Source organism: Antechinus flavipes, chromosome 1 (assembly GCF_016432865.1).
Source record: "Antechinus flavipes isolate AdamAnt ecotype Samford, QLD, Australia chromosome 1, AdamAnt_v2, whole genome shotgun sequence".
NCBI lineage: Eukaryota > Metazoa > Chordata > Mammalia > Dasyuromorphia > Dasyuridae > Antechinus > Antechinus flavipes.
This window is the reverse complement of record NC_067398.1, coordinates 627,554,756-627,582,665: the sequence shown is the minus strand read 5'-3', so window position 1 is coordinate 627,582,665 and position 27,910 is coordinate 627,554,756. Positions and strand designations below refer to the sequence as shown.

Genomic DNA, 27,910 nt, shown 5'->3' with positions numbered 1-27,910 from the left:
ACTGGACTTTCACATGAATATGAAACCCTATACACAAGAACACCTTATAGATTTTCTCCCTTTACAAGGATTATGATGACACAAGACACTTCCTCCCACACATACCTAACTACAGGTAATAAGGATTTTTTTTTTCCTGAGGCAATTGGGGTTAAGTACTTGTCCAGGGTCACACAGCTAGGAAGTGTTAAGTGTCTGAGGTCAAATTTGAACTCAGGTCCTCCTAACTTCAGGGCTGGTGCTCTATCCACTGTGCCACCTAGCCATTTCTAATGAGGAATTCTTTAAGGGAATAGAAAGAAGTCCACATACTTGTCAGCCACACACAGCATGTTTAAAAACACTGACCATTATTAGGGGGAGAAAACTCAAGAAAATGTGTAAGGCAAAAACATCATTTATTGATCATAGTGTAATTAAAATTTTATTCAAAAGGGGGTCTTTGGAGGAAGAATTAGAAATTAATTGGGAGAATAAGTAACTTAATCTTAAAGAAGTTGTGAATAAATAAATTCTAAAAAAAAACCTGAAAAATTTTATAAAAGAAAATAATATTAATGAGACAATATACCAAAACTTATGGAAAACAATGAAAATAGTACTTAGAAGAAATTTTATAACTTTGATCAACAATCACAAAAAGATTAAATCAAAGAATGGAAAATGCAACATTTAAAAAAAAGAACAACAAATCAGCACTATAGATAGACATCTAGCTAGTCTGATTTTTAAAGAGAGGAATGTTAAATTGTTCATATCAAAATCAGAAAATAAAAGAAGCTGTCAGAATTTTTCCCAACTCTTTGCTGAAAATAAACTGAAAATTTAGAAAACATAGATGAATACCTACAAAAATACTAAATTTAAGAAGAAATAAATTATTTAAATGAACCGATATTTCAAAAGAAATTGACCTGCAAAAATTAAGAGGGAAACTCCAAGCTAGATGCATTTACAAATATATCTAACAAACATTCAAAGAAAAATTGCTATTAATATTACATAAGATGTTTGTCAAATTGGGAAAAGAAGGGAGCTTTTTAACCACTTTCTATAATATAAATATGACCATGATACCTAAAACAAGGAGAGTTAAAGCAAAGAAAGAAACTATAAACCCCCATCTCTAATAGATGCCAAAGAAAGGAAACAAAAAATTAAGAAACAGGCAAACCAATGTATTTAAATTATTATATATTTGAAACAAGTTGGATTTATGCCAAGATTGACTTATGCAAGGTTGGTTAAATGTGAAAATATTCTAAACAAAATAAATCACATTACAACATAAATAATAAAAATACATGATATTAATAGATGATAAAAAGTCTTTTAACAAAATCCAATTCCATTTTCTATTGAAAGCACTAGAAAACACAAGAGAAAACGGAATAAATGGACATTTCTTTACTATAATAAATATTATTTATCTAAGACCAAAATCAAATATTATACTAATAGATGAAAGCTTAAAGGTCTTTTCATTAGAGCAAGAGTAAAAACAAGAATGTATTATCATTACTACTACCTAACATAATTCTAGAAACACTCACTACAGCAACAAAACTAAAAAAAAAAAAAAGAGAGAGAGAGAAATTGAGATGATAAAATAAATAAAGTGAAAATGGTTTATCTAAAGCAGTGTTTCTCAAACTTTTGTTCACAGAATTTTTATACTATTAAAAATTATTGAAGATCTGTCCAAAGAGTTTTTGTTTATGTGGGTCTTATTTATAGATATTTACCATATTAGAAATAAAAACTAATTTGTAGACACTCAAAGTGTTTCAGAGACTCCTAAGATTTTCTGGAACATATTTTGAGAACCACAAGAGAATCCTCAAGTGTCAATTTAAAAAATAAATAATAAATTCATTAAAGTTACAGGTGTAAAATAAGTCCATGCAAGTCACTGGCACAACTACTTATTATCAACAAAACCCAGCTAAAAGGCATAAAGATTTCATCCAAAATAATTACAGACTATATAAAATACTATCTACCAAGATAAAATTAGGAACTGTATGACAGAAACTTTTTACCAAAAAATGGACTTAAATAATTATAGAAAAGATAATTGCTTATGGATAGGTTTACCAATACAATTAAATATGATTTATGTGAATTTATTTTGAATCCTGCAACTATGCTAAAATTGTTAATTGTTTCTAATGGTCTTTTTACTTGATTCTCTAGGATTTTCTAAGTATATTATCATCTCATATGCAAAGAGTGATAATTTTGATAATTTTGTTTCTTCATGACATACTCTGATTCCTTTAATTTCTTTTCCTTCTCTTATTACTAAAGCTGACATTTCTAATACAATTTACAATTAAATGTGATAATACTACCTAAATTAATTTCCTTATTAACTGTCATCCCAATCAGCCTACCAAAGGATTTTTTTATGGATTTAGAAGTATAATACAATTTACTTATAGGAACAAAAGGTTAAAAAATTCCTTTCATAAGGGAAATAAAGAGAAGAGGAAATATAAGAGAAGAGGGATTAGAAGTACTAGTTCTAAAACTATACTTCAAAGCAGTAATCATCAAAATGATCTGATTATAGTTAAAAATAAAAAGGGAGATTGATAGAATAAATAGGTTATACAATATATAAAAACAAATGAACACAGAAGCATAGTTTTCAATAAACCCAAAGATCTCAGCTACTGGACTGGAAATTAGTCTGCAGAAATTAAGTATAATTAATTTCTATAATATAATTATATTCTCTCTATATATATAGAATATAATTATATTCTATACTATAATATAATTAATGTCTACAATATAATTAATTATAAATCAACATCACCATATGCCAATGTAAACTTCAAGTAGAAATATAATTTAATCATAAAAAGTCACATCAAAAAAAATTAGAGAAGCAGGGAAGAAATTACCTTTCAAAACTATGGTCAAATAAGAGATAGAAGATCACTAAAGATAAAATAGCCAGATTTTGATGATATAAAATTTAAAATTTTTGTTCAAATAAAACCAAGACATGATAACTGGGAGGAAAATCTTTATAGCAAATTTTGCTGATAAAAGTCTCATATCAAAGATATAAAATTAAAAGATCGTCAATGGGGGAGGAAGGGAGGAAATCTTAATTTGAATTGCTTAGCTCTTAATGATTTTCTTTTTCCTAATTTTTTATTGGAGGGAGACTGTATAAGTAAGCATAGAGGAGAGGAAATATTTTTATTAAATTTTTTTTATTTTAAAAACATATGCATGGATGATTTTTCAACACTGACCCTTGCAAAACCTTGTGTTCCAAATCCCCCCCCCTTCCATTAACTCCTTCCCCTAGATGGCAAGTAATCCAGTATATCATGTTAAAAATATATGTGATAATTCCAATATATGTATACATATTTATACAATTATCTTGCTGCACAAGAAAAATCAGATTAAAAAGAAAAAAAATGAGAAAAAAATGTGAGCAAAGAACAAGAAAAAGTGAAAATGCTATGTTGTGATCCACACTCAGTTCTCACAGTCCTCTGACTAAATTAAAGATACAAGAGGTTAAGTGACTTGCTCTTAGTCGATAAGTATTTAACCAGAGCCTACTATGTATCAGAGTGCCAAAAGCTGGAGATACAAAGAAAGGGAAAAGAAAAAAAAAAAAAAAAAAAAACACCTGAACTCACAATGTGATGGGGAGAGAAAATGTATAAACAACCATGTACAAGCAAGTTATAGACAGAATAAATAAGAAACGTACAAGAAAGAGGGAGTGCTAGATAATTGACAGGGATGAGAAACCTCTTGCTGTAGGAAGTGGGATTTTACTTGGGAAAACCACAAGACAAAGGTGAAAAAAAAGAGCATTTTAGGAATGAGGGACAGCTAATGAAAATGCCTGGAGAATTCTCTGACTCTGGGCTCAGCTTTTCCCATAAATGCCCCATAAATGTATAAATCTTCAGGACTCTTATACCAGATTGTAGCACAGCTTTCTATCTGGTTCTTAGCCAGGATGTTTCCCCCCATCCAGGTCAGAGGTCTCTCAGGATTGGGAGTGGCCAATGGGGTGGACAGTACAGGGTTTGGTCCAACTCCAGGCCCAGGATGAGGGTGATATATCTCTGAGGAGCAAGCTCTGACCTGCCAGATATTTGCTCATTCATTCCTCTGGATATTCACTTCTTCAGTGTTCCCACCGTATATTATACATTCATTCTTTATTTCATGCATTCACTCAATCCCTCAGACATTCACACAGCAAAGATTATGCAGAGACCATGTAGAAGCAATAGAAAGAGTTCTGAATTTGACATCTGAAGATCTAGTTTTTATTTCCAGTTCTTTTGCTGATATTACCATCAATGACCTTTAAAGATCACCAGGGCAAAATGGGAACACCTGGATTCTGATCAGAGAAATCTCTACAGAGACATGGAGAAATGCAAGAACCTCATCTCCTTGAGGTTTCCAATTTCCAAACCAAAAGTAATCTCCAAGTTAGAAGGAAGAGGTACACAATGGATGCTTGGGACAAAAGTTCCAAAAAAGCCCTTTCCAGGTCCCCTTAATCAGAAGAGTAGGATTCTCTTCCAAAGCAATGTAATTATATTTCATTAAAGAAATTATATGAGTTATAATCATGAATAGGAATAAAATCTTATGAAATATGAATTATATTTCATTAAAGAAAAGTGAATGTATTGAATCTTTAAGACAGAGCAGATAATGGACCTCAGGAAATTCATTTTGGCAACAAACTTTATAGATGTAATGAATGTGAAAATACCTTCAACTCCAACTCAAGCCTTAATAGTACATCATTCATACCAGCTTAAAACCATATATGTATACTGAATGTGGGAAAGCCAAAAAGGAAATCTTACTAAACATAAAATTATGCTGGGAAAAAATCCCATAAAGGTAATGAATGAAGAAAAGTCTTCAGAAACAGATACCTTATTATTCATCAGAAAATTCATACTGAAGAGAAATCATATAAAAGTAATGTGTGTGGGAAAGCCTTCAGCCAGAAGGAATATTTTATGTATATGGATGCATATTGGAGATAAATCCAATAAATATGTTAAGAGTGGAAAACCAGAGAGGAAACTTTAATATACATTAGAAAATTCATCCTGGACAGAAACACTTCAAATGTTATGAATGTGGAACAACTTTCAGCCAGAGAAGTTACCTCACAATAAATCAGTAAATTCATACTGGAGAAAAATCCTATAAATGTAATGAATGTGGGAGAACCTTCAGGCAGAAGGGACACCTTACTATATGTCAGAGAATTCCTTAATACCATGAACACTGAAAGAAAAAAAAATTTCTTGGAGTCAAGAGAAGAAATTTCCTATTCAAGGAACAACAAGGAGACCAGTGTCACTAGAATAAAGAGTATTGAAGTGAGGGAGAGGGTAAAAAAGACCAAAAGTGTGAGCATGGTATTATGAAGGATTTTGAATGCCAAAGAAATTTTATATTTAATCCTGGAGGTGAAAGGGAATCAATGGAGTTCATTGTCTGTCTTCAAATGTTCTGATACTTGGATTATCCTCTAAAAGTGGGAACCAGATGTGGAAATCCAGTCTCTTGATTTCAAATCCCCTATTGTGGTCACATTACACTATGGGGCCATATTAAAAAGCTCTTATCTATCCATTGTGACAAAAAAAAATAATTTTGAAAGACACAATTTTGCATAAATTATAATCAATTTTTATCAATCACAACAGGTAAGAGATTAACAAAAATGGGTCCTTTTGCCTTTGGTCAAGAGCTGGACCATCAAACAACAATTAAATTTAATTAACAGCATTGGAAGTGGGTTATATTAAAATGAAGGAATAAGAATGTCACCCTTGGATAAGAAAATATACCAGACTGTATACAAGACTGAGCAAAACACAATAGCTTTCACCAGTATGGGTCCTTGAACAAAATAGGAAGTTCAAGCTCATTATCAGCACTGTCCTACAAGAAACTGAACTTAAAATCAGAATTTAGGATAGGGAGTGGAAGCTCTGAACCTTCCCCAAATATTAGTCATTGATAATCATTTTTCTCACCATCTACCCTTTCTCTGTGTCTGCCTCTATTTTTAACTCTCAGAAAATTCATCTCTAATTTTTGCTTTGTTTTGCTTTTCTTTTCAGTGTTGAGTTCTTCACCATCATCATCAATGACTTTCACCCCTTCCAAGCAGGGAGAAGATACAACCAATGCATTTCTTCTTTCAGGTAAAGATTATTAAATCTCTATAAGGAGGTAAGCTGTCCGTGAAATGAACAGTTTCATTCGGATCATTATAATAACAGTTGACACTTACTGTATGTAAGGTTTGCAAAGACTTTAAATATAATATCTCATTTGATCTTCACAAAAACCCTGTGAAGTATGTTATTATTAGTTTTATTTTATAAATGAGGAAACTAAAACCCAAGAAATGTAAATAACTCACATATTTGAAAGAAAATTCAAATGCAAATCTTCCTGTCTCTAAATTCAGTTGCCTCTCTTAACAGATTATATTTTAATGATAATGATTGCTATTATTAACATTTACAAAGCACTTTTAGGTGTGCAGATTGTTTTATAAATATCATCTCATTTAATACTCACAATAATTCTGAGAGACAGGTCCTATTATTATCCCCACTTTAGAGATGAGGAAACTTCATTGTATCTGCTACTTGTATCTGCTACTTATTGTTTGTATGTCTTTAGACAAATAATTTACAAATGAGTTACCTTCTGCAAACTAAGTTCCTTCCTCTGCAACATTAGGCAGTTGGGCTAGATAATTTCAACTTCTTTCAACTCTAAATTTTATGAACCAAATTGCAGAGTCAGCATTCAAAGCCTCAAATCCCAGAGTACAAATTTCATGTTATCTCAGGACTTGCTTTGGAGAATAGAAAGGTAAGTAAGTGAAGACTTTCTGAAAGACATAGTATAAAATTTAGGTCTTGGAATATGGGTAGATTTGAATAGTCAAAGGATGAAAAAGTAGGCTGTCATGAAGACAATGTGGGTTTCTGAAAGAATGAAAAAACCACTTTGTTAAAAATCGAATTAACAATCTCCTTCCTTTTCCTTTGGCCAAAAAATTCTAAAAGGGCTGAGAAAAAGGCATGAGTAACATATCTGTAAATTCCATTACTATTTATTGTCACCTCTGAAAGAAAATAAAATTTTTAAGCAAGACCACAAGAAAGATTAGTTCTGATAGCAACAAGGTTAGAGTTATTCATTCATGAATTTATTCAGTAAATATATATATATATATATATATATATATATATATATAGAGAGAGAGAGAGAGAGAGAGAGAGAGAGAGAGAGAGAGAGAGAGAGACTATTCCATTTAACACTGATTGAAAACACTTTGGAGATATGAAAGGATGACACAATCTCTAACACATTGGGACCTACTTAGTTTCTACTAAAAGAGACTAAAATATAAAAAAAAAAAAAAAAAAAAAAAAAAAAAAGCTTAATCACTAGGTAACCTACGAGATGGTTAAAGAAAAGAGCCAAATTTTATGCTATATGAAAAACTGGGGAGAAAGAGAACATGAGTAGTGGTCTGGAAGAATACTGCTACTTTTTAAAGTAACCTGTTGTCCTCTTAGATAACTTTATTAGAAGTCTTTCCTGACACTAAGCCTATTTCTACTTCTCTGCATAATATCCACTCATTGCTCTGATCCTCTGGGGACTAGCAGAATTAATCTAATCCCTTTTAGTTTAAATACTTAAAGATAACCAATTATTCTCTTTTTCAGATTGAGTATTTATACAAATTTGAGCAGATCTTTAGATAATTATGGTTGAGTTATGGTAGGCAACTCACTTAACCTCTCAGTCTCATTTTCTGTATGTATAAAATGAGATACAAAGTTATCAATTTATGTCCCAGGATAGTTTAAGAATCAAATGAGATAATATTTATTAAAGTGCTTGCAACAAATTAGGTGCTTAAGAAATACTTATTTCTTTACCCTTCCCTCCAATCTTCCTAAAGATCTTCCCTATTTTCCATTTCTTTTAAGTACTCAAGGTTCACAAACTGTTCCTACCTTCTTCCCAGTGTCCACAGAGGGGTCTTTTATTGACGGTAGAGAAGAGTTAGTGCTTTCAGCCCAGTGATCCATAGCTCTTCTATGCTCAAAAACCATTGATGATTTTGCAGTGACTCTAAGATAACATTTTTTGGTGACAAAGAATTCAGAAAATGATGGATGCATATCAATTGGGGAATGGCCAAACAAGTCATGGTATATGAATGTTATGAAACACTAATTTTTATAAGAAATTATGGATAGGCTGATTTTTAAAAAGCCAGGAAAGATTTACATGAACTGATACTAAGTGAAATGAGCAGAACCAGGACAACTTTGTACATAGAAACAGCAACTATGATAGACTAACTATTCTCAGAAATTCAGTGATCCAAGACAATTCCCCTAAACTTTGGAAGGAAAATGCCATCTGCATATATCATAAGTTATTCAGCCATTCCACAAATGATGGGCATCCACTCAATTTCCAATTCTTTTCCACTATAAAAAAAGCTGCTACAAAGATTTTTCCCTTCTTTTAATGATCTCTTTGAGATCCAGTTGTGAGACTGCTGGAATAGCGTATACACCATTTTAAAGCCTTTTGGGCATATGGAACTCAAAATCTTACCAAAAAGAAAGTTGAAAATCATCTTTATATGTAAATGGAAAATAATATGCCATTGAAATAAAATTTTTAAAAGATATTTAAGATAATGCATATAGATTTAGAGTTGAAAGAGACCTTAGAAATATTCTAGCCTAATATCATTATCTTAAAAATGGAAAAGTTGAAAACCATGGAAGTTGTCATTGTCCTAAATTCACACAAGTGGTAAGAGACTGAATAAGAATTGGACCCTAAATCTAGTATTCTTTTCATTTACAATACCTGTATACTATATACTATTATTCCCCTTATTTTCCAGCCAAACAAGTCTTCTAATTGTGCTTTAATTTTATCTCATCCTTATAACTAGATTATGCCCCCTACTCCTTTCTACCTATGGAAATGTTTCTCTATTTTTTGAGACTGAGATGGGATTTTACCTTTTCTATGAAGCCTTACTTGACTGTTGCTGCTGATCATGTTCTCTCTCTCCCCAGTTTTTCATAGATCATAAAATTTAGAGTAATTGTTATCTCCATTTTACAGGAAAGTGAGGTAGACAGAAGTTAGACTTGTGCAAGGTCACACAGCTGGTAAATATGTGAGACAGGAATAGATTTCAGATCTACCTTTTGTTAACATTCTCTGTAATAACAAATTACAGGATTTTCCAGTAAGATTAGAAGTAAAGCAAGAATGAATCTTTAACTAATAAATGTAAAACAATAAAATGAATAAATACAAATAAATTTGCAATTTAACAATAAACAAGACAAAATTAGTTTTCTTTATTCATCTCATAGATGACCTAGTGATTAAACTTTTTTTTTTTTTTTGTATGCATGCCTTGTACTTGCTTATTAGACTGCAGGCCCCAGTGTGGCAGGGAATGTGTCATTCTTCCATATCTCCAAAGTGTCTTCAAGATTCTGATTCCATGAGTTAGTGCGCTTCCAAATTCAGTGTTCTTCCATTGCAGCCTGCAGTCCACCATTCTACTTCCATTTGGAGGGTAGGAGTGGGCGTGGGGGGAAAAGTGCATTTTTGTGGTTATTTTTGTTCTTCCTAAAGCTAAAGTCTAACTCCCATTTAAGAGGCTTTTAAGATTAGTGGAAATTTTATTTTGATCATTATGCTGAAACCCACAATATATTTTAAATTCAATCTTTTTTATTACTCAGAAGTTGTCTAGTTTTCCAATAGTGTAAATGCAGGGAACATGCACACTAGCTAAGTAACCTGCATACCAGCCCCAGGCAAGCCCTCAGCTAATCAAAGTGGATGCTGATGACATCATTGTTTTCCATTGGCTGGTAATGTTTTCATTCTATCTTCAGACTATTATTGCTTCAGATTTTGTCTTTAAGAGACTAAGTTTAGCTGGGGCCATTCATATCAATCTCTCCTGTCTTTTAAATATTTTACAACTTGTCTCTTTTATTAACTTGTTTTACTCAGCATAACAGCCTATGATTTTTTAGTGGGATTTATGAAACAGTCAAAAGGTTAATTATTATATGTTTGAGTTGTAGACTGGTGGATTTTATGGAGATTAACTTCTCTAAGGCTTATATGATAAAATACACTTGTGCTGAGGGAGAAATGCTTTAGTGGCAGATTGCTCATGTGGTGCTCACAATCTTGAATAGCAAATAACCTCCCTATTAAATTATCCAAGCCTAGAAACACATCTTGAATTACCCATAGAGTGGTCATGTAAATGAATGCCATTTGAATTTCATTTTAAAGGAATATGCTTCAGTGATTTGGGTATATAACCAAGACATTGATAATGCTGGCTAAAAATACTAATTATTATTAGATTATTATTTTCATATTGGTATTGATAATATTAATAAAATATTATTAAATTTAATAAACTGCCTAATTGAATTTCCTGCTTTTAATGTCTTTCTGCATCCATTCATTTACCACACAGCTACCAAAATAATCTACCTAAAGCACTGAGCTAATAATATTGTCCTTCTCTGAATCCTTACATAGTTCTTCCTTCCTCTGCCTCCATAGTCTGGCTCAGCCTACACATGAGCAATAAATATTTTCCCAAGTGTTTAAATCTCTGTTTATGTAAAGATTGTTTTGTAATTGTGTTCACAGAGTTTCTGTGTCTTGTCTCCCAGGTATTTTATATTTTCTCTTTTAATTTTAAATGGGTTTCTCTTTCTAGCTCTTCTAACTGGATTTTGTTATTAATATACAAAAATGTTTATGGTTTATGAAGGTTTATTTTTATATCCTACAGTGTTTTTGAAGTTGTTAATTGTTTTCATTGGTTTTTTAGCTGACTCTTTAGGATTCCTTAAATAAATCATCATATCATCTGCAAAAAAACAAAAATGATAATTCTGTTTTCTTGTGGTCTATACTTATTCCCTCAATTTCTTTTTCTTGCTTATTGTTAAATTGCAAATTTATTTGTATTTTTTTTTTGTTGTTTTATATTCATTATTTAAAGAATTCATTCTTGCTTTACTTCTGATCTTCTTGGAAAGTCCTGTAATTCATTGCCATTACAGAGAATATTAACAAAAGGTAGACCTGAAATCTATTCCCATCTCAGATATTTACTAGCTATGTGATCTTGCACAAGTCTAACTTCTGTCTACCTCACTTTCCTGTAAAATGGGGATAACAATGGCACCTTTCTCCCAGGTTGTTGGAAAGATTAAATGAGATGATATTTGTAAAGTGCTTTGTAAAACTTAAAGCTAATTCTTATTAAAGAATTATAAATTAATTTATTTCTTTCTGACAACCACTTTGGGAAATAGATATTAGGAGTGTTATCTTCATTTTATAGAAAAGGAAAATGAGGGCCAGAAACATGAAGGAGATTGCCAATGGTCTCAGACCTAAATTTGAAACCCCAAGCCTTCTGACTTCAGAGCCCAGACTTGAAAGAGCCCATATCATGATGTCTTTCCCATTGAGAAGATGGGCTATGTGAACACTAAACAACCACAAATGATTCTGTTAGGTTGCCTTGAATAGTCACTGGCTAAAAGTTGCTGTTTCATGAACCTTCTCTCAGAAGAATTGGGACTGTTTTTATTTGGAGGAAAGTTTTTTGTTGCTGTTTTTTTCTAAAGGACTAACTTCTCCAGCAGAGAACTTGGCAGCTCGGGAGCACATAAATTGTGCTACTAGCTGCAAAAGGAGAATCGTAGTAAATTTAACATGCTGTAGAATTGTTTGGAAAGAGAAAAGTCTCCCATTAGCTCATAACTCTGTTGATGTTTTTCCTACGGTTATGAGGCAGCACATAAATTGTGCTATACTCCAGGACCCCAAGAAACCATTCCAGAGGCAAATGAGGGCTGCTCCGGCTGAACAAGGGGTTGCTCTGTTGATGGATCATGGACCTCATGCTGGGCCTCTATGACGCTTCTCTGCAAGGGCTGTCAAGACATTTTTCCAGTGTTCCCTTGCACCTGGGCTAGGGCATTCAGAGCAGGTAGCAGGGGAGCTCATTATAGCAGAGCTTTCAAAGAGGTACCCGAGGCAGAATTATTTCTCTCAAACTGCTATACACAGACAGTAGCCCCATCTTTCATAAATTAGCGCCTCTGTGGCCTATGAGGAAGGTGACTAAGTTAGTGCTGTAATGAGCCACATTTCAAGGCCTTTCTGCTCTATTAATATCCTGTTTTGATGAGCAAAGGATCTGGCTTTTCACTAGGCTGTCTAGGCTGGAGTCTGACTCAGGGGCTGAGCTCCTAACTCCCAGTCTCCTCTGGCCTCTGAGTTCTCCATGCATCTACAATTCAACTCAACTGGACTTTTTGCTTTTGCTTATGCATGGTACTCCATCTCCTGTCTCTACCTTTGCATTAACTCTCCCTTATTTTTTAAGGAATGCACTCCCTTCTTACCTCTGTATTTTTGAATGGTTTAGAATTAATCATTTAGGACTTTGCTAAATATTACCTTCTGCAGAAAAGCTGTCTTTGTGAAAGCTGCTATTGCCTACATTCTCCCCATTATGTCTCTCTCTCTCTCTCTCTCTCTCTCTCTCTCTCTCTCTCTCTGTGTGTGTGTGTGTGTGTGTGTGTGTGTGTGTGCTGTCTCTCTCCCTTTAAATTGCATGATCCATGAAGGAACATTCTTTACTTTTGGTATTTTAAGCACCTAGCACAGTACCTGGGACAGAGTATGCACTTATACTGTTTGGTGATTGATTGAAGACATTAAATCACACTTTTCTCTTGTCTCACTAAAGGAACAGATACTCTAGGAACAGATACTCCAGGACCAACTAAAGCACCTGCTCCAAAACAGCCACACACTGGTAAGTTCATTCCTCTTGTAAATGTTTACTTATTACTACCCCCATCCCTTTATAATGGTCGAATTACTTCTAGATTGTAATCTCATTAATTCATCTTTTCCCATCACAAATACATACACACACACACACACACACACACACACACACACACACAAAGAATTTTATTTTAAATTCTTTCTTCACAATCATATTCTTCACAAATCATCTCAGTCTCAATTACTTTCATTGAATTAGCAAAATCATTGCAGAATTGAGAAGTAATAGATACATATATAGTGGAATTTTCAAACAGTCTTCCAGGTACAACTTCTCAAACAAAGTTACTCTTACATGTTAATAATTGTTCTCCATCCCCTGCAATTTCCTGGAGTGCTATAGAATCAATTTGGAAGTTCAATGTCTCATCACAAATTTCCCATCTCTGCTTTTCCCATCTCTGCTCTTGTCTGGTGTGGATACAGATAGATTAATTCACTATAGACTGGAGATTCTATTGGTTGAAAATGTAAGGTAAAATAGAAAAATGGAGTCACTGCTCTAAAATATGTGTGTGTATCACATACATATATATTCACACATATACACACATACATGTATGTGTGTACATGTATGTGTGTATATGTGTGTGTGTGTGTGTATATATATATATAGTTCTTTGATAGATCCCAGAAAATTCATTATCCATCAGTTTGGTTTATATATCTGCGTACTCCCTGCAAAAGCAGCCCTAAATGGACAATTATTCAAACATTCTCAAGGCTCACAAGACATCTGATTGCCCCTTGCCCAACATCATTGTGGTGGCTCATTCTGCTTTTGAAGAATTTCCTTAGAAAATATTTCCATATGTTAAGCCAAAACCTGCTTGTCGGAAACTTCCATACACTGCTTCTCAGTTTACTCTCTGGGACCGAAGCAGACTAAAGTCTACTCCCTCTTCCAAATATGATAAAAAAAAAATGTAACACTGTGAATTATACTTAGGAGCAAGTCTGAGTATGCAAATGGAAAAGAGATACCAGGAGGCTGAAATTTAGTGATCTCTCCCCAGAGAACATATCACACACAGGTTTTTATGTTCCCAACACAAGCAGAGAATGTATTATGTTATCAAACAACAAAGTACAAGTAATACCAGAGAAGCTATGGTTACCTAAATTCCTCTATTTGTATTCTATCTCTTATATGTAGAGTTCTTTTATGCAGTTAAAACTAGAGGTCTCTTAAGCTAATAATAACATTTTGATTCTTGAAGTCATTTGTTGCCTCCTTGAATTAAAGTTAAGAATTAAAACTCTTCAAAATGTTATTAAGGACAAGCCTTCAGACACATAGATTATAAGCTCCTTCAGGGCAGAGATTGATTTTTTTTTTAAATGTTTGAATCTCCAAACATTTAGCATAGTCTCTGTCACATAGTCTCTGTGCTTAATAAATGTTTAGGGAAGCTATCTGGCACAGTGGATAGAGTGCTGGGTCTAAAGCCAGAAAGATCAAATTATGAGATCAAATCTGGCCTCAGACACAGTTGTGTGATCTTGAGCAAGTCACTTAGCCATGTTTACCTCAGTTTCCTCAACTGTAAAATTAGGTGAAGAAAAAAATGGCAAACCACATCAGCATCATTGGCAAGGAAAAAAACTCTAAAAATGTCAGAGATGAGTAAAAGAACTGAGCAAAACCAAAACAAACTAGCCCAGTTCTCTTTAATCTTTAACATTTTTATTCAGCATCCATGTGGTGCAATAGAGAAAGTTCCTAGAGTCAGAAACTGGCTCCCCTTCCTAAGTTCAAATCTGACCTTAGACACTTAAAAGCTGTGAGAACCTGGACAAATCACTTAAATCTGATTGCCTCAGTAATGAGCTGGAGGGGGAAATGACAAACTAGTCTGATATCTCTGCCACAAAAACCCCAAATGAGGTCATGAAGAATCAGAAACAAATGAACAACAACAAATAAATATTTACTGCTTAACTGACTGTTATGACTATGTTCACCTATAATCTTCTCTTGCCCAAGCTAATTTTTCCTCATGTGGCACAATGACTAGCCTGAGTGCCCTCTTCTGTTATACATCAGCTTGTCCAATTTTTCATAAAATTTATTCCCCAAATGGGTCACAATATTATATATTTGGCTTGACAGGGGCACAACACAGGACATCTCTCACTTTCCTTATTTTAGCCACAATACACCCTTTCATAATCTCATTCTTTTAGGAATCTCATCCTTTCTACAAAATATTCAGAGACCTACCAGTGGTAGATCTCGAGTCTGTACAATTAAAGACTTATTTGGAGGAACTGGGGATGATCTTGGAAAACTACTCAACTGTGTGTGACCCCCTTTGGGGTCTTCTTGATAAAGATACTGAATTGGTTTGCCATTTCCTTCTACAGTTGATTTTACAGATAATAAAATTTAGGCAAACTATGTTAGGTGACTTGCCCAGGGTCACATAGCCAGTAAGAATCTGAGGCTGTATTTGAATTTAGATCTTCCTGACTTCTCTAATCTTTGCACCACTTAGAAGCTGAGGAGACATTCATTATAGGATCAGAGATTTAGAGGCTAAAGGGGCTATAAAGACCCATTTGTTCAAGTCCTTTATTTTTGAGTCAAAGAAACTGAGCTTCTGAAAAATTAAGTGATGGATTCCCAATACTGTTTTATCCAATTGCAATCCTATGCATTTATTTATAATCCAAAGCAAGCTTTGTTGTTGTTGTTGCTTTAATGAACTCCTTTTTTCCTCTGCAGTTGATTTTGCTCCAGCTTTGATATCTCCCTCTCAGTCTCAGCCATCACCTTTCCCTAAACTCCACCTTATATCAAGTAAGTGCTCAAATACCTGCCCTGGAGTCCAGCAATAGATCATTAGTCAATTGTCCCTGTGGGATGTCCGATCCAGCTACAGCCAGTGTTTGAATGTTCATTTGAGCAGTGGCTGAACCAAGTAAAGGTATTTTTCTGTACTGATTGACGTCATACTAGAAGGCATCTTACTTAAGCAACCTTTGGTGGAATCAGGAGAAGTAGTAGTTAGCATTCCAGCTCCAGCTACTTATGAGTTGTGCAACCTGGAGTATGTTACAGCTCCTCTTGTAGACACATTTTTCACATTTAAAAATGAGAATCATGGGGCAGATAGATGACATTGTGGATAGAATACTGGCCTGGAGGTCAGAAGGACCCGAGTTCAAATTCAGCCTCAAGACACTTAACATTTATTAGCTGTGTAACCCTACTCAAGACACAATCCCAATCATCTTGCCAAAAAAAGAGAAATAAAAAGAAAAATGAGAATAATATTTCCATCATTCCATCTACCTCATAAATTTATTATAGGAAAGTTAAAACACTATATAAATAGGAGCTATTGGTATTTTCTGGGTCTTGATTCCTCTGTCTTCAAAATGGGAATCATAGTAGTCACAATAGCTACCTCATGAAATTGTTATGGTAAAAATTCTTTGCAAAGAAAATGTTCTGTTGTTGCTGCTGCTGCTTTTAAATAACTGTCCAAAATTATTTACTTCAGCAGTCTTAATGTGATATACTTTGATTAAAAACCATGATTTCCCTAATGTGATAAGACTCTCCTTCCATCAGTGTGGTTTATAACCTATCCGTAGCTCCTCATCCTGAGCACGTATATATAATCTACAATCCTTTAAGTCATCCACAATTTTAATTTTTTAAGATCATAGCATTCAACAATTAGCAACAACATAAAATCATAAGGAGAATACTGGTGTTTAAGAAAATCAGACTTTTGAAGTAAAGAGAACTTGGGATTATTGAAAGGACTGCATAATTTCCTAAATGAAATCCAGCACTGTCTTCCCATTTTGTTCAATCCTAGATCCTGACAACTGTCTTACATTAAATAACTCTTTTCAAGATATATCTATAGAGTGATTCAATTACTCATCCAACTTGAGAAATTTTGGTAAACAACTGGAAAATGCACAATCAGTTCAATGTCACCTGCAAAGAGAACATCTGGAGAACCCAAGTTATATCGGGAATCCTATTCCAGTTGAAATCTATGCAGGATATTTTCCATGATTGTGACAAAGATTTTTGGAAAAGATACATCTTCCTGGTTTATACCTCTCTTGATATTGTGACTCAGAAAATTATTAAACTATATCATTTCTTTAACTGTACATATTCAATTCATAAAGCCGGCATTGTGTCAGTCACTGCAAGATTTCTTTGTCGGTCATTCAATCAACAAATATTTATTAAGCTCCTACTGTGTACCAGAGCCTATGCTAAATGCTGGTCATACAAAGAGAGACCAGAGATAATCCCTCCTCTCAAGAAGTTCATATTCTAATGGGTAAAACAATATACAAGCAACCCTGTCCAAATAAAAACAAGCAGGATAAAATGAAAATCATCAATACAAGAAATGAGCTAATATTAAAGGTTTGAAATTGCTTGGCTGTTATAGTAAAGAAAAAAGTTCTGCTGTTTTGCTTCTTTTAATGATTTTTCTATCTTTTCTACCTTGTCAGATTGTCAACTGCCTCTTCTTGCTGCCATGTTTGACTGATACTAGGAAATCTTTCATCCTTACTGATTTAGCTCTTCTAATGTAGATTAGGCCTAGAATTTGTTGAATTATATATAAAATTTGTTCAAATTATATGAAAATTATGAAAGGTCGAGGATAGCTAGGTGATGGAGTAGATAGAGCATCAGCCAAAAAGATCTGAGTTCAAATCTATCTTCAGACACTTACTAACTGTGAAACTCTGGAAAAGTCACTTAACCCTATTTGTCTCAGTTTCTCGATCTGTAAAAATTATCTGGAGAAAGAAATGGCAAATCTCTCTAATATCTTGGCCAAGAAAACCATAAATGGAAATCACAGAAAATTGGACAGAACTGAAATGATTCAGCAACAACATGAAAGGTTGAAAAGTTCTATTTTGCAACAATTGCTTAGATTTCAAGGGAACAAAATTTGTAATACCTCATGGTATCTCAGATGAGCTTAACTTATGCACTGGAAATATCTTTCCATAAGAAAGCCTCTAGAGTTTTGTTTTGTTCTTTAGTTGAATGATTTTTAAAAAATAACCAGACAATAAACATATCAAGATGATTCTCAACATTTCTCCATCATTTGTTTCACCAAGATGGCATGATTTGTGAAAGCCTGTATCTTACTTTATGGTTTTATTCTTTTGTTTATTTTTAGTAACAATGGGATAGGGATTAGATCACTGATTTCATTGGGATAATGAAATTCCTGGTTAAGAAAACTCCCTAATTGCTTTTTTTTCTGTAACTTAAAGTCTTAGAGTTGCTTAGATCACTGATGAATTAAGGGATGTCCCAGGTCACATAGTCAGTATTTGTCAGATGCAGGAAGACATAAACCTAGCTGTCTTTCTGCCTATCTCTTCTTAATAATACTATGTATAATTTCCTTTTCTTTGACATTTTGAAGCTTGATTTCTGAGTATCTATGAAATTGTGTCATATATATCATGTATTTCCTTCATGCGTCTTTAGTCAGGTCCAATTAATTTTTCTAATCGAATCTTTTTAGGTATCATTACTACTTCCTTACATAGCACATTGAACACTAAAGTTTGAGGTCCAATTGTACTGCTTTCACTCCCATAATAAATGAAACTATATATTGCTTCAAAAATGTCCATTTCACTTCTTTTTATTATCCTATCTTCATTTTCATTTATCAGTATACCCAGGACAATTTGGCTTAATTAGGTCTTATGTCAAAACAATCTACTGGCTCATTTTTCCCTATCACTACACTAGTTTTGAGGTAATACTGCTTATAATTTTCTACTATCACATCCCATAGTATTTTCATTGTTATTTTTTAGATCACCAAAATGCCTTCCCCTTCCCAGAGATTAACTCTTTATAATAATATTTTTAAAGGAAAAAAAATTGTGGAAAGATATATACAATTTACCATACCTTTTGACCTCCCAACTCAGCAAAGAAGGTATAGTGAGGTGAAGGTGACCTCATCCTTTGTACTGTTTTGCAAATGTTATTGTGCTCTAAATCAGGACTCTTAACTGGCTGCCCTCTCTCAGCTTAGGAAGGAGATCAGGCATTTTCTGTCTGCAATTTCTGGGCTCTTTTGGACTCTACTCCATGTAAAATGCTTTACAGCTATTACATTTTTCCAGGAAATTATAACAATCAGATGAGATTTCTTTATATGTTATTCACTCTACTTTTCTGATTAGTTTGAATCTGAGCTATTATCATTATATACATTATCTCCTCATTTTTATCATTTTGTCTAGTTTGCAGTTAATTTCATGAGGTTGGGATCAACAAAAAGCCTGACTACACACAGACTTGAATTAGTGTTGTCCAATTATTACAATCATATCCAACTCTTTATGACTCTATTTGGTGTTTTCTTAGAAAATATATTTGAGCAATTTGTCATTTCCTTCTTCAGCTCATTTTACAGATGAGGAAACTGAGGCAAACAGTATGAAGTGACTTGTTCAGGATTACACAGTTTGTAATTGTCTGATTTGAATTCACAAAGTTTAGTCACCCTAACTCCAGACCTGGTACTCCATCCACTGTGTTACTTAGCTGCCCCCTGAATTAATAACATTTAATTAAGGCTGGGAGACACACACACATTGAATTTGGCATCAGAGAATCTGGATTCTCATCCCCACTCAGCTACTTACTACTGATGTGACTTTGTACAACTCACCTAATTTCTCTGGAAATCAGTTTCTTAATCTAAAAAATGAGGGAATTGGACAAGATGAGGAAGAAACACAATTCAGAGGAAATATTCAGAGAAATTAAAGATTTTATTTATGGAACAGTGGGGAGGTAAGTGCCACTGGATTGAAGAGTATGGGGGGGGGGGGGGGATAAGATTAAATACAACTGGAAAGGGAAAGGCAGGGTAAGTTATAAAGGATTTTGCACACCAAACAAAGGATTTTGTATATGATCCTAGAGGTGAGAGGAAGTCACTGGACTTTATTGAGTTAGGAGGAATGAGGAAAATAATTAGCAGCTGAATATGGGCTAGATTAGGAAGATATTTGCAGCAGGTAGACCTTCAATCAAACTTTTCAATAGTGTCTGTGGACAGATAGAAATGAGGAGGAGACTTTGGGGTAGAGCACATATTTTCTTGAGACTTAGCCCAGTCCTTGAGTAGTTGAGTATCCTGATGGTGTCAATTCAAGGCTTTGGTTCTATGATACCTGCAGAGACAATCAACTTTTTCAATGTCTGTTTTCTGATATATCTCAGTCCTTTGTCTTTCACAAGTTGCTTTGAGCTTCCAATTCTTGGCTCAACTTTATATGATCCTTGCTCCTTCCTTTCAGCTTCCAAACCCTCAGAATCTCTATCTGGTTCTGAGATTCTAATCCTTTTTTATACAACATTTCAGTGTATGACTAAGTCTTTTACACATTGACTTTTATTGATTCAAAAAGGTATATAGACACAGTTCACACTCATTTCTGACTGATTGATTCAATCAAGAAGTGTTCTTATCTAACAAAGGAAATTGCTTTTAAGCAAAGTGACATCATTAGTGAAACTTAACTCTCTATAACTCTCTACTTGTAAAATGAGAGTTGAATCAGATGAGGTCCCTTAAAACTCTAAATCCTAGAACCATGAAGATTATATAAATAAAAGTTTTCTTCTCTTTTCTCTTTTGTCATGTTAGTTTGTCACAAGGAAATAGATATTCCTCCTGTGTGAGCTGTTCATTGCCTATGAGGCTTTCTTCTTAAAAGCAGCATTCACTCTTTCATGACAGTAGGACATGGTATAGAAGGTTGAAAAAAGAACGTTATACTTACTACCTCAATGGTCTGTGTTGCCAAGCTGGCTAAAAGAAGGGAAATGTACCTCCCAACAACTTTTTGCCAAATTTGTTGGAATGCCAGAACTTTTGGATCATACTTATAAACCTGAAGCTCACAAAATGGCTACACAATTTTGCTTTAACTAGCCAAACAAGCATTCACTAAGCTCTTATTATATGCCAGATCTTATGGTAGGTTATAGAGAAATAAAAATTAAAATTAAAAAAATCCCTGCCATTAAGGAACTTACATTCTACCAAGGATATAATATATACCTATAGAATCATATACAAATACATATACATATTAAAAAATATCAGATAGTTTGAAGTGAGTAACACTAATAGCTAAGGGGAATCAGGAAAGGCTTGATGTGGAAAGTAGTGTTTTCCCTGAGTTTGAATGAAACAGGGAATCTAAGGATAAATATGAGGGAGGCATGGGGGGGCAGTGTGCAAAATGATATAGAGATTTGTAATTTTATGTATGAAAACCTTAAGAAAGTACATCTGATTAGCTTATGGAATATGTGAAAGGAAATCATGTATTATAATGGTCAAAGATAGTTTGGGGCTGATTGTGAAGATTTTTAAATGGCAAATGAAAGAGATTATTTTAAATCAATCAATAAACATTTATTAAGTATCTACTGTGTCAGGCACTGAACTAAGTGCTGAGGATACAAAATAAAGGCAAAAGACAATCCCAGTCCTCAAAATTGGAGATAATAGGGAGAGAAAACATCAATGTAATTTATGAAATAGGAGAACAGCATGGTCAGAAATGTTTTAAAGAAAGAAGTATTTAAAGAGAATCATCAGAATGTGTCCCACAGAGAAATTCTTCACTCAGAGCTCAATCATGGGAATCCTGAATTGATATAAATTAAACTATCTAGCAGATGGCCCACCACCAGCTCATTAGCTCAACAACACACACAATTACTAATAATGGCTCCTTTTTAATTGTTGGTTTCCTTAGTGTAAGATTTCTGAGCAAGGAAAATTTGCTTTCCAAAGTAGATGAGAATCTTTAACTTTTATAGACTTAGAGTTGCTTAGGGAACTGAAAGATTAAGTGAGTTTTTCAAGTTCAGCTGAGGCAGGATTAGAGAGACTGAACCTGTGAACTGATGGGTAGGAGAATCTCCTAGATGAAGAAGTACTCTTTATTAATGAAATACCTTCTCCACAACTTAGCTCACAAAGGAGTTGACTTTCTCCAGATTCCCCAGCCAGCTTTGTCAGAGGCAAAATCTGAACTTCTGACTCAAAGCAGCTCTCTTCTTATTGTACTAATTTCCCTTAGTACGACTTTACAGCTCTTAAATAATAATAATAATAATATAAAAGAAAAGCCTTAATATAACCCTAAAAATAGAAAACACATAATCATTCCTATAAGAGCTTGATGATTCTAGGTTCAGGGAATATGTGTGAAGTACATCCACAAAACTGGGCTGCCATTACTCCTCAAAGTTATATGAAAGGGAAAATACTATATGTGTAGTCCAGTGTTTGCCATTGTTATCCACAATAAGAAAAAAGAGGAATTTTCTGATCGTTCTAGAATAAATAAACAAATAGAGTAGTCAAAAATAAGGTCAAGGTCAATGCTTGATGAAACCTGCAGGCAAAGTGGGTCACCTGCTCAGACAAGGTGCTCTTCCTCCTTGGAGGTAAAAAAAACTACTGTCTAGTCACAATAGAAGAACTGTGAGAAAGAAGTTAGTTTCAAAGGAGAAGCTGACTACCATGAAACGAACAGATGGAGCTCATCCCTCCTCGAGGCCTGTTAAGAAAGTTCTGCCAAAAAAAACCACGATAGGAAGTCATTCTTTCAGTGGGGACCCATTTGAGAACTAATATCATGTGTGAGAAGGAGGGAAAGCTTATTTTACTACCTTCTTCCCCAGACAACCTAATAGCATCCAATTAACCAAGAGTGGGATGAGCTAAGAACTAAGTTATTGGGTATCCTATGATATTATCTAGGTAAGTAGAAAACTGGAAAAACTTAAAAGTCCCCCACTTTGATGGACTGATGAAATTCATCATTGTGTCTACCATATATCAAAAACAGAAGGAACAACAAATACCCAACACCCAAATGTGTTCACCTTGCCTCACAGAACCCAAAAGCACTAATATCAATTTTGATAATAACTATTATATTTTATCTAGCACTACACACTTGAAAAGTACTTACCTTATGACAACTCTTAAATTGTCATAGTAAAATTAGAGAGGAGTAGCATAGTGGAAAATGAATACTTTTGTCAATACTTGTCATAAGTATTATTATTACCATAATAAAATTGAGTAATGCTAGGTTTGAGAATGATGGAATGACTGTAACATAGTTACAGGCTAGTATATTTGGGGAAGGAATAAGGAATGTAGAACATACAGATATCATAAGATCATAGACCAAGAGCCTTCAGGGATCTTCTTAGATCAGAGGTCATCTAGTCCAAATCTCTCATCTAAAGACATCAAGTGATTTGTCCATGATCATATAGTTAATAAAGAAGAAAGTCAAGATTTGAATACAGGCCCTGTGTCTCTAAACCCAGGACCACCATACTTTTTAAATCCCCTACTTTCTTCAATTATACTGCTTGGGTTTCTTCATTGTACCTGTGTCCTGGGACAAATAAACTGCATTTTGTTGTCAAAGGTATTCATTTCTCAAAGCCATTTCTAGTAGGGATTTAGGGATGTAAAGTTCAAGGAAAATTTTACTAAATATTAATATTCTGTTCATATCTTTCTAGTTACTATCTTTATCCCAATAAAATGTGATTACAAAAAATATTTGAAGCAGATGAAGAAAATGATAATAATAATAATCACAATCACAATAATAATAATGATAAAGCAGGACATATGTGTAACTTTAATTTCTATATAAATGAACCTACAGTTGCTTGGCAACCATGTTATATCTTCCATATCCCAATCACACAATCCTCAAGTTGAATGTCCATCCTCAGCCACTTACAAACTGTGTAAAATTACAATTATTATCTCATTTGATTTTCACATCAACCCTATCCCCATTTTGCCATGAGGAAACTGAAGCTGAATGAGATTATTACTTGTCCGGGATCACCTAGCTAATAAGAGGCTGAGGCCAGATTTGGAAGACCCAGTTCAAAAGGATAACATTCAGCTTAAGGAGTATGGTGGGGAATGGGAGCAGGGGGATATAACTTGGTTGCCAAGCAACCATAGCATTATTTACATAGAAGCAAAAAAATCTCACAGGGCAAGTGAGTGATTATTTCATAGGATTATAGATATTAAAAAAAAAAAACTAGAAGGAATGTTAGAAACCAAATCCCTCATTTTATAAGTGAGGAAATTGAGGTCCATTCCAGTGACATGACCAGTCCTAGACTAAACAGGTGTTAAATGCTGGCTCTGAGATTTGAACTTGGATCTTCTGCCTTTTCCACTATACTATTCCTCTCCCATTTTGAACATAATTACTAAAGAACTTCAAGTTACTTTTAGCACCAGATGACAAGGTCAGCTCTCTCACCAGAGATTTGAAGAACTCTAGCTAGCTGGTATCCTAGCAGAAAGATGCCCATTTACAGTCTTTATAGTTGTTCCCTTGGGTCATCTCAGGCTATCCATCACTAAACTAATTCTGCTTCTAGTCTTTTTCTTCTGGTAACTAAACTCTCCAAAGGCCACTTTGCATTTAAAATCCAAGCATCTTCCCCCCAAGCCTGATTCATGGATCTAAGGAATACACTCCAATTTCACCCTGCTGTTTTTCAAAATCACCTTTAACTTCTTACATTTCTAATAAAATTATATTTCTGGAATATTTGTCATTTATCACAGATCATAGAAGCCTTCTGTCTCTGCAGAGATGGGAGGGGGGAGGTGGAAGTTTCATTCTTCTCTTTGAGCTTACCCTGTTCAGCTGAAGTCTTCAGAATCAGCTTTAGCTTTGTGTTTTAAGAAAGATGAATACAAAATGTTCAGCCCTTGCAAATGTGGCCTCTTTGGTAGTTATACATTCTGAAAATTCCAAAATATACTCATGTAATCTGTCATTGTCCTCAGGAGGAGACTTTCTGATCAAAGATAGTTAGCATATAGCATAAATGAGATAGATATTCCCAGTTTACAGTTGAAATAATTGAGGTGCAGGAAGAAGTAATATTCTTTCAATCATGTAACCATCAGGCTTCAAAGGCAAGCATAAATCCCAATGGAAAACAAGTTCTTTAGTAAAGGGATTTTTTATTTTTGAAACTTGTACATTTTCATCACCAATACAAATCAGAACTTGTAAACACACACATACATACTCATGCACATAATAAGTTCTATATAAATGCTTATTCCCTTCCCCTATTGCCTTGTGCTTATCAGGCATAAACTTTATAGCTCTTAAATGTATATGTATTATGTCTTTCCTATCCCCAGTAGAATATAAGCTCCTTGAGGGTAAAGACTATTTTTGTCTTTGTATCCCTTATGCCTAGAATATTACTTGGCACAAAGTAGATTTTTAATAAATGTGTATTGTTAATTGATTAATGAGGACAATAGTACTTGATATTCGTCAAAACCAAGGGTATTCAGAGCCAGATCAGGAAAACCAGTTGTAAAAATTGCAGAATGAGCATATATGCTTCAAAAATCATTAAATAATACAAGTCAGGGCTTTATTTATTGTTTTGTGGATTTTCTAGGCTTCAAAAGGTGACAGAGAAAATCAGTGTGTAGATCAAACATAAAACTGTGTTATGCATACTTTTTGGAGAGCCAGTTGGTAAACATTTCCCAGCATATCCCTGATTAAATCCTAGGACGGTTGGAAAAATAAAATGAAAATAAGTAGGTAAAGTACTATATAAATATAAGCCATCAGAATAATTAGAGGGAACAATTCAAGGTTTTAATTCTGATAATCACCGGCTAGGATTAACTAGTGCTTGCTTTTATGGGCATCCTACCTTGCTGGTCTCTGAGCTGCTTTCAGAAAGACTAAGAATTCTTGCCTTAGTCATACTCCCAGCATCACATTCATAATTTATTACACATTTTCTTGGACATGACCTTGAGTTTTTTGTGAGGGGTGGGTCTCCCCTGCACCTATCAGATGAACAATCAGTACTGTCTTTCTTTTCTGTCAAGTCAGTTTCCATAAGAGACACACTGTTACGAAGCTATCTCTTTCAGACTAATTGCTCCCTCCTTTTCTTCCTGCCAGTGAATGCCATTCTATATTAACTTCATGTCAGCATTATGCAATCGGGACATATTTCAACAGAGTGTTATTAATCCAAAGACAACCTGCATAATCCTTCCTTTCAAGTAACATATGATCACCCCACACATGAAATGAATGGGGCTTTAAGACACAAAAATTCAATTATTCTGCCAGATACTTTCCCCATTTTCCAAGCATTCTACAGATATAAGACCCTTTAAAGTGAGAATTTCAGAGTGCATTTACAGGGAAGGGAAAATAGATGTAAAATAAAGCCAGTGTGATTTAATACAAAGATCAATCAGTCAACAAGTGTTTATTAAACACCTACTATGCAGCAAATGAATTGCTAAGTAAGCACTAGACCACTAACCTGGGACAAGAAATGAATGTTTTAGTCACAGACCTGCCGCTTACTAATTTAGTGACACAGTTTGTTTCTCCACTCTTGTCCTCAGTCCTTTTGTTCAATGAAAGTTGGACTAAATCATCCCCTAATGTCCTTTCTAGTTTCATATTTTATTATTTTGATACTCAATACTATTTGGCAAAATCTAGTGGGAAATTCTGTCTACTCACTTAGGAGTTACTGGAAATAAGTTAGAATTCTAGGATTTGTAGCAACCCCTAGAATGGACAGTAAATATTTATTAAATGCCCACTATGAGCTAAGACTAAGTAACTTCTGGGAATACAAATATAAAAATATATATTTTCCTGTCCTCAAGGAGCTTATAATCAAATGTAGGATGATAATACACAGAAGCTGAACATGGGGTGAGGGAAGGCATCCAATAAGTGCAGGGCATGTTGGGTAATATTAGAATTATAGGATTTGGAGCAGCCCAGTAAGATTCCTCAGAGATAGAGCTGGCTGTGTCACTACCCTGATAGTACCCAATTACCTATAGGAGCAAATACAAACTCCTTTATACAGCATGTAAGCATCTTTACTACTAATTAAAAACTGCTAAGCCATTTTCAAGGTTACTCATCCAATTTTGGTGTTTACCTGTCATCCAACTCTCACTTTTGGCTCCAAGAAATTATAGCATGCACAGCCGCCACATCTTAGCAGATGAGCTAAATCAGGTTAAAGTAACCCTTAAATCTCCAACTCATCATCAGTGAACTGATGTCTACCTCAGTCATTTGAAGATATCTCCTGGTGGAATAAGTGGATGAAAACAATTTGTTCCAACAGCCATGAAGACCACCTCAGGTCTGCCTGTCTCCAGTCACAGTAATCTGTCTACTGCACTACCTGGGGCATGGAATTGGGAAACTGCAGAATATGTACTTATAGTAGAGTGATGGTTCCAGTTGGTCCTATTCTGTGAATTATTTTCAACAACAACAAAAAAGTGTTTTGAATCTTCAGAGTAGTAGAACATAGAACTTATAATATTCTTTACAATTATTTACTGTATTTGACATCATTAAAAATATATAGCTTAAACTCTTTGGACCATTGTTAAGAACCACCACTGGGTTCCCAAATCATCAGGTGATCTCTGTGATAACAACCAAAATCATAGAATCAAGAACAATGTTCTTTTCACCACACCCTGCTTCTCTATTTATCTTTCAGGATGTCCACAGCCACTCCTCCAGGACAAAGACTTGATGACCCTTCCTCTCACCCTTAGCCTCCAAAAGATAAATCCTTGTGTCCTGGAGCTTTGCCGATTTTATCAGCAATGCCTCTGTGTTAGTCAAAAGCAATATTCAAGAAAAGATACTATGAGGTAACCACACTCTCCTCTGACCCTTCCTATTTTGTTGGAATATTTCCTTTAAACTGCTTCTCTTTTTTTGTTTACAGGAAGAA

The 27,910-nt window shown here is 34.2% G+C and overlaps 1 protein-coding gene across 1 annotated transcript in view; it reads left to right on the top strand.

Moving 5' to 3' along the window:
* The window catches only part of HHLA1 (HERV-H LTR-associating 1), a 56,861-nt gene that overhangs the window by 21,288 nt on the left and 7,663 nt on the right, over positions 1 to 27,910 (top strand). The window contains exons 9-12 of the mRNA XM_051974793.1: positions 6,150 to 6,233; positions 12,908 to 12,976; positions 15,740 to 15,814; positions 27,671 to 27,827. Of these exons, the coding sequence (XP_051830753.1) occupies positions 6,150 to 6,233; positions 12,908 to 12,976; positions 15,740 to 15,814; positions 27,671 to 27,827 (385 nt within the window). The remainder of the gene's footprint in view (positions 1 to 6,149; positions 6,234 to 12,907; positions 12,977 to 15,739; positions 15,815 to 27,670; positions 27,828 to 27,910) is intronic.